The 7500-nt window shown below is 49.3% G+C and overlaps 2 protein-coding genes across 2 annotated transcripts in view; both read right to left on the bottom strand.

Moving 5' to 3' along the window:
* LOC125950481 (uncharacterized) overlaps nt 1-5723 on the bottom strand; it is a 7952-nt gene extending 2229 nt beyond the window's left edge. Inside the window, exon 1 of the mRNA XM_049678511.1 lies at nt 5413-5723. Within this exon, the coding sequence (XP_049534468.1) occupies nt 5413-5433 (21 nt within the window). The 5' untranslated portion in view covers nt 5434-5723. The remainder of the gene's footprint in view (nt 1-5412) is intronic.
* Nucleotides 5724-6879: 1156 nt separating this feature from the next.
* The window catches only part of LOC125949025 (organic cation transporter protein), a 14200-nt gene continuing 13579 nt past the window's right edge, over nt 6880-7500 (bottom strand). The window contains exon 7 of the mRNA XM_049675702.1: nt 6880-7500. This exon is cut by the window's right edge and continues 261 nt beyond it. The gene's annotated coding sequence lies outside the window, so the exon portion shown is untranslated.

The following is a 7500-nucleotide window of genomic DNA, read 5'->3' as shown; positions in this document are numbered from 1 at the left end:
GATCACGACGCTGGGTAGTGGCCATTAGCTAACAGCCACATTTATCAAAGGAGTTTATAGGCGGAGCAGAATTTAGATTTTAACTCTCGATCGTATGGCCGAGACCGGCCGTAATCGATCACTTGGCGTCGACCAGCTGTTGGTCGGAACACTTTCCGTCGTTCCATGTTGTTTTTGCGATATTCAATTCCTTTTGTTCGCCAATCAGTTGATCAGTTGAGCCGCGTGGCTAGAGCCTCATAAAGTGATACGATAGACGCGATCACCTTCACCCCCCTAAAAGCTATAACCAAACGCACAGACGCAACAGCTCTTTATATATCGCCCCAATTATCGTTGACAAGGCCATATGTGCCTCGATTGCAGAGCGAGGAATGTTGAGTCGAGTTTTTTTGGCGAACTGTTTGCGCGACCATCGCAGATAAAATCTAATTCATATGTGCTAATGCCTGGGTGACCGGTGACCAATCGTTGACAGGCCATACCAGACGTTTCCGCTTCCGGCAGCACTATTATTTGGCGTGCTACACGAGCAGAGCGAGAGACGCGAATTTGGAGCGGGTCAGTTGGTCAGCTAGAAGCCTTCAGCAGCACTCCTCGACAGTTCCTCAATTCCTAATGTAAGGCGTAGGAGGGGGAGCAAGATTGCGTACCCCGGCCTGCCGGCAAAGCTATTAAGTTGTGTTGAAAAGATCGATAACTGGGGCAGCACCAGCAGCAGCAGCAGCAGCAGCAGAAGCATGATATGCAATACCGCGGTAACCATGATGGTTTTTTTTTGCAATGACCATTGCAATGGAGACACACCGATCAGTTTGATGATAGATGACTGCCGATGGTACCTCCAAAGCGCGCCCAAAGCTCCACCACTCGATCCATCCAGAAATTGGATAACTTGAAGTGGAGTGCTGTTTAGCATTTGTTCGATGCTTTCCGGTGAATATTAGATCTCGAGAGGTTGATAGGGAAGCGCTGATGCTGCCAATCGCTCAATCACAATCGCAGATCAACGTCTGTTCTTAGACCATTTGCGAAAGGTCCTATTGACATTTGGTGGCGGTTCTCTCGGGCGTTTTATGTTTCCAAATTTATGGTTTCTCTCGGAATCTTTGTGAGACGCGCAGGTGGCCCAATGGTTTTGCTTCACCAAACGAACGATGGAGAAACGTTGATGGAGAACAAGCGATTTCTGTGGCATTTTCAAAGCTAAGAAGAGTGCGCGGTATTAGGGATTATGACATTTAATTTATTATCTCGAAGACCAAGGATTCCCACAAAGATTAGCCATTTTCTGGGTTTTAGAAATACGATCCCGCCAGGATGCTTGGTTTTACCAAGTGCGCCACGGCATTCACTATGCAAATCTGCACTTTTTCGTTCCTAATCTGCCTCGGCTGGTGTCACGCCTGCCCATCAATCACTCCGCGTATTTGCGTGACGAGCGCTGGAATAAATCGCTTTCCAGGTAAATTGTAGCATCGTCCGCCATCACTCCCCAGCACCGTGTCCTGGTAAGTAATCGGGGTCGCTGGAACGGTATGCTAAACGGTCCCCTCCACCCCCCCGGCGTCAAGCAAAACCGAAACAATGACAATCCTCTTCTAGCCAGGTCAACCTCCCCCCCCCGGGGGTAGATTCGAAAGTTCATCAATCAGGCATGCAACGAACGGTCCCATTGAGGTGAGCACTCTGGCGGCTGGCATCACCTAGTAGACAGCCCCATGCATCACACCGAGTCTGGTAAACCGTATGGCAAGACGATGACTCTGACAAGCGCGACAGCGACACAGTCTGGAGCCTATACGAGTGTGATACGGGGGGGCGAATCGGGAGCACACCGGGAGGCACCGAATTGATATTCATCGTCAGACACCGTCTCGGTGGTGCACCGTTGTGCCCGGTGCCCCCTTCTATAGGCGAGGACGTTGGCCCGACACTTCATCGTAGCACAATTTGCATCTCATTTGAAACACTGGCGTAGGGCGAAAGTGATGGATCTGATCAGTAAATCCGTTTTTATGCTCGGCATTGTCACCAGATAAGCGCGGTGCTCGCGGTGCGGCGAGAAAGCTGGAGCAATTGAAAAGACTCGTGGCGGTTGCTTCTAACCCCCTCACCCCTTCCTTGAAACCGCTTACTGCTCATGGCTTAATGTCATTCAAATGATATGGCTCTATTGTTTAGTAAAACAATCATTGTCCTGTTTTACTCCATACCCAATTGGCTCGGGAATGGAAATGGAAAGTAACTGTTCCGACAGAGGACAATCTATCTAGTGCAACAATGGCACCGAAGCAAGGACACGTCCGGTTGCATCAGTTTAAAGTTGAACCTTTGCACCAGAGGTTGAATCCTCCCGAAATACGTTACGTAACCGGTGGACCAAATTATGATCCTGCACGCGAGCCCCGAATGTCAAGCACTTCTCCAGCTCCAACACTGGCACGAGAAACAGGTTTCCAGGTATTGCACATGCTCCAGCCAAAGTGCAGGAACGAGAGCACCGGCCAGGATAACGGTACAACGGCTTGAAGGTGACTGCACTTTACGTAATTCAATCTTCACACCGCTACAGCGAATGCAGAACACGTTCGGTGTTGCCGCCGGGCCTCAGATCACTTTTCGGGCGAGTCGGAACGCCCGTACGGCGAATCCTTAATGTTCCATAAGCCATCATTGTCGCCTGCCGACCAGGCACGCCACAGATGCAGCTCATGTGGAGTATAGCTCCTGCTAGTCTCCCTTTGGGGGGAATGATTTTCCTTTCACTCACCGCACTCGCCGATTGGTTACGGTGGGACCGAGCAGTTCGGTTACGTATCCGTCTTGCCGGCTTCTGCTCTACCGCTTTCGCCGACCAAACCCAGGGAATCGTAGAGGAACGAAAACGGAGGACAATCGACAAAAGTAGCAGCAGCCAGGTTACTGCTGCACACCGGCTGTGACGGTTCGTTAGCTTCAACATGCTCTGAGTGTTATTAGTTCGGTGAATAGTGGAAAGAGATGTGGAACAGCTGCTGAGGGAGCCGCTTGAAATGCTCCAAATCGATGCGGTCCAGTTTGCCGAAATCGTGTTGGAAATTGTGTGGTTTGAAATCTAGATAACTATTGACCAATAATATGCCATTTCAAGTGTAGTAATCAAAACTCCTTAATGTCAATACCTATTAGGATAATGTAAACTTGACGCTAAAGTCTATGCGAACATGAGAAAATAATGTGTTGATCTAGGTAAAATTGTTTGAGAGCAACAACAGCTTCTAATAGCCATTTGCAACTCAAAAGCCAATTCATTCCCCAATTCAACGTTGACCATGGCAAAGCCTCATCTAATTTGTTTGGCCTTTCTATGATACACTCTCCATGAGCCGCGGTTATTGGCCTCCGCCTCCGAAAAGGGTTCGTTTCAGTTCACCTTTCGTTGGCATTGAAGTCTTTCTAATCGTTTGCCGGAGGGGAGCATGTGATACGAGGCTTACGGGTGCCGATGCCATGGACGTTTATTTGATTAATCGTTTGCAGCGGTGGAGAGAGAGCGAAAAAGAGAGAGAGAAAGAGAGAGAGAGAGAGAGAGAGAGAGAGAGAGAGAGTTGGCGTGCGGAAGTGATCATTAATCGGAAATGTGTTTTGCAGCGCCACAACTAACAAACCAACAGCCAGATGCATTGCCGGTATGGAAGGGCTGAAAATTGGAAGAGAAGGGAAAGAGCCATTCCGACCGATCCACCGATCGTGCCACACATTCCCATGTATCGATAGATAGATGATACTGCATAACGGATTCGGATTGGAATTCACGGCAATTAACGGTCGCAAAGGAACCCCCCGAGGATGGACCCCGCAGACGGCGTATGAGATAATAGCGTAGCGTGTTAGTGAGTGTTTGGCTATTCATTAGCGGGCGGATAGATTACCCTTTTACTGTTTGACCGTTTACAGGCTTGCCTGGCGATGAAAAATGGCCGACTAACCAGATGTTTCGCGGTTTCCCTTTCGAGGAAAAATTAAATTAGTTTTTCTTCGGAGTTCGGAGGATGACATGCAACCGTACGCAGAAGACGATGGTGGTAGTTTGCGAGCATAGTTATGTTGTGTTGTTCATGCACGAACAACGGTTTGGTTACGTAAGCGATTGGTGGCAGGAACACCAATCCGTAACTTGATAATCAACACAACTAGTGCCAGCAAAACCAGTGGCCAATGGAGCGCGACTGTCGCGCGGTTGTAGCTGGTGCGCCTTAAAACATCGGTATCGGCTAGACACCTCGTGACCACACATCGACGCACCGTTACCGACCGCGACCAGAACAAGCTGGCCCTTTTGGCGCCGACATATCTCACATGTCGGTAGCAGTCGTTGCAGTTACTAAATCCCAAACAGAGGCGTTTTGTGTCTAGGTGATCAGTGCATGCAGAGCTCGCGTAATCATATCGTATCCCTCCCGACAGGCAGGCTAACCGGCTCTTTACAGTGACTATGCAAAATATACCGGCTAGGACGAGGTTCTTATAGGTTGAAATTCAGGCAAGCAAATGGCGCAGGAATGAGGAAGTTTCAACAGGACGACAGCGGCGCCAATCCAAAATGATAGCGCTCTTCTGATCTTGCGACAGCTTTCGTCGACAGCGGCGCGAGACAAGCCACCCTTAGGTGGCTACATTCTCTACCCCATTTTTTGTCGGCGACAGCGAACGCCACCTCAAGGCCCCTAGAGCCGGGCCACCTTCTGGTAGGTCCGTACACACAAACACGTCAATGAGGTGGTTGACGAGGGACAAAGCTGTAAAGGAGCATGGTAGGGCCGGACAGTCGTTAGTCATATGCTTGGTTGTAAGCTCCCTCGTAAGCTGCTCACTTAAGCTGCAATCAGGTAACTGGAATAAATAATATAAAAAAATATGGCCCCACTCCATAGGGCTGGTCTAGTGCGTGTCATGCAGCTGCTGGTGTGGTACAGCCTCCATAACACTATCCTTGATTTGCTTGTTGATCGACGTTGATCAAGTGATGTCATTGAGGTGCAACTGCAGAGCATGGGGCTCTACGGCGCCCTACATACCCTCAACATGGGTGTCGCCGTGCGTGGCACGGAGGTGCGATGCTTTAAAAAGGTCAAGGATCAACCACAACGTTGGTGCAAAGGAAGGTAACACTCTATGGAGGATGATGGATGACGGATTCGTTCTGCCCTGACAAGGTGGCGTGAAGGATGCATTAAGATGCAGTACCATTTATAATAAGCCGCATGGAACTTTTTATCGCCAGACAGACAACGAAGCTTCTTGACTTATACAAGGTTAAATGGATTTATGAACGTGTTAAAGCATCCCACAAATGAGATGCTACCATTAAATATGTTTAATAGTCTCTTTCGTGACTGCATAAAGCATAATTTTAATACGAAAACTTACCAGAATTAGCGAATATTTCATCCTGCTCCTTAAGACTTCTAGTTGCTTTAACACACTTTACTCGAGACGCACTTGGCACAATACGGGATGTTCCCCGAATACTTTCTTCTACTTTAGATGTGTGGCGTTACACTTTCACTCAGCGTTGAGCAAAACACTTTGTCCTTGGGGTGTTATCCTTTTTTCCACTGTCTCTACAGCGCATCAAACACGCGCGCACCAAACACACTTCACACTCCGCGTATGGTTCGAACGATCAAACCGTTCCAAGCGACGAACCGCAAGCAAATAACCGTTTATGGGGCAGCGAGACCGTGTCTTATACTGACCGAAAGTGCCGTACACCGTGCCGTGGCTAGGCACGTAAACCCCTTCCCACTCACCGTCGCTGCCGGTGGAGACGCTTTGAGGCTTTACTTCGGCGTCGGCGTCAGAGTCGGAGATACCTGAAGGTGGGATGAGGAGAGGCCGGTCAGGTGAGTGTTCTTAGGAAAATGGTTCGGCATGCCTATACAGGCTCGTGGCCCAGGTTACTAATACATGCGACTAAAGGCTCGCACCCCACGGCAAGGTGTTGGTTCTACTCACTCTCACTTTCTACACGATCGAAGATCGGCCAGTACTCGTGTCGATTGAAGTCGAAAGTCTTTCCGAGCGATCGGGTTTACTTCGGACGGAGACCCTTGACTGCAGGTTGGAGGCCTATGCAGCGGAGATCGATGCTTTTGAGGAGTCATTCCTGATCTTCTGTTTTAAGGTCAGTCAGGCGTGAGCTTACTTTGAGTGGTATGCTTTGAATTTGTGTTGTGCCATCAGCATTGCTCTAGTACGCTAATGCCAATTCTACAAAAAGAACGGAACGGTTGTAAATCACTTGGATTTATATGAACTGCTGCAAAATACCGGTGCAAAATTGGCATCGAAGGGTTATTACCGATAGTGTCTCGCGATCTCACTGCCACAGACCGCTATCCTTCATTACCCCGCCTGCTTCGCGGCCGTTTCGGATCGTAAACTCGTTTGCTGGCTCCGATGATCGGTGTGATCGAGATTGCGCAAACGCTCCGTCATACCGTGGCCGCAACCGCCGACGCACTGGGTCGGTGCACTTACTAGGGGCGGGGGGGGGGGGGACCGCACCCGCGACTAGCCGTGGTCTTGCTCGCAGACTGGCTGGATGGGTTACATTCCACCGAAACCGGGTTAGCGAATGCTTGCACGCGCGTCGGCGCAGGCTTAATGTTTTCATTTTTCAATGGTGGTTCTCGGGAACATTGGCGTCCCACTGCGGGGCCACCGTACAACGAGCCGATCGAACCAATGTCCATTGAAGTAGAAATTCAGCCGGGAAACAGCTTTGCAGCCCGTTGTGGCCAGTGAAATGGAAAGCAAATGAAGCGACGAATGGCAACGACCGACCGACTGGTGGGTTTAGATATTTATATTGTACTTTTTGAACGACCATTTCCGAGTCACCATTTCCTGATGGTGGTGCGCTCTTGGTGTGTCCTTTCCTTGTGGAAAGGAGCAAGTTCGCAAAACATCGCGATTTTCAGTAAGTATCCATTGTTTTGTTTTTTATTTTTTAATTTACCTACTCATCTTATAGAAAGTATAGCATTACTCCCTTACTGTATCCTACGTCATGGTGCCCTCGTCTAGCGCCTGATTGCAACATTTGCAATAGCATCTGGAGATGGGATGTATTGCTCGCTGCCTCTGGAAGCGCTGGAGCTCACACACACAAAATTGCTGCTTCACTATAGTAATTATCACAAGTTGTGCTCTTTAATATGATATGCCATCGTGTCCGTTCCTGCTGGTTTGTGTCAATCGTTCATTATTGCGATCCTTACAGCGCATAAGAAGACTAATCCAAAGAAGGGTGACCCAGCCCCATCGCCTCTTCTACAATCAGGCGTGTGCGCGGTCGCCATTACACTACGACGCTTGCTCTGCCATAGGCGGTTTAACGGTTGAGGTGAATATCGCAAGTTACCATCTAAACGCTCGTAGCCTATAACCCCACTTCGTGCAGTGTTCCCTGTCTGGTTCGCTATCTGCGGCTAGCCAATGCCACTCACCTTT

This window comes from Anopheles darlingi, chromosome 2 (assembly GCF_943734745.1).
Source record: "Anopheles darlingi chromosome 2, idAnoDarlMG_H_01, whole genome shotgun sequence".
Lineage (NCBI taxonomy): Eukaryota > Metazoa > Arthropoda > Insecta > Diptera > Culicidae > Anopheles > Anopheles darlingi.
This window is presented reverse-complemented; position numbering and strand designations above follow the sequence as displayed.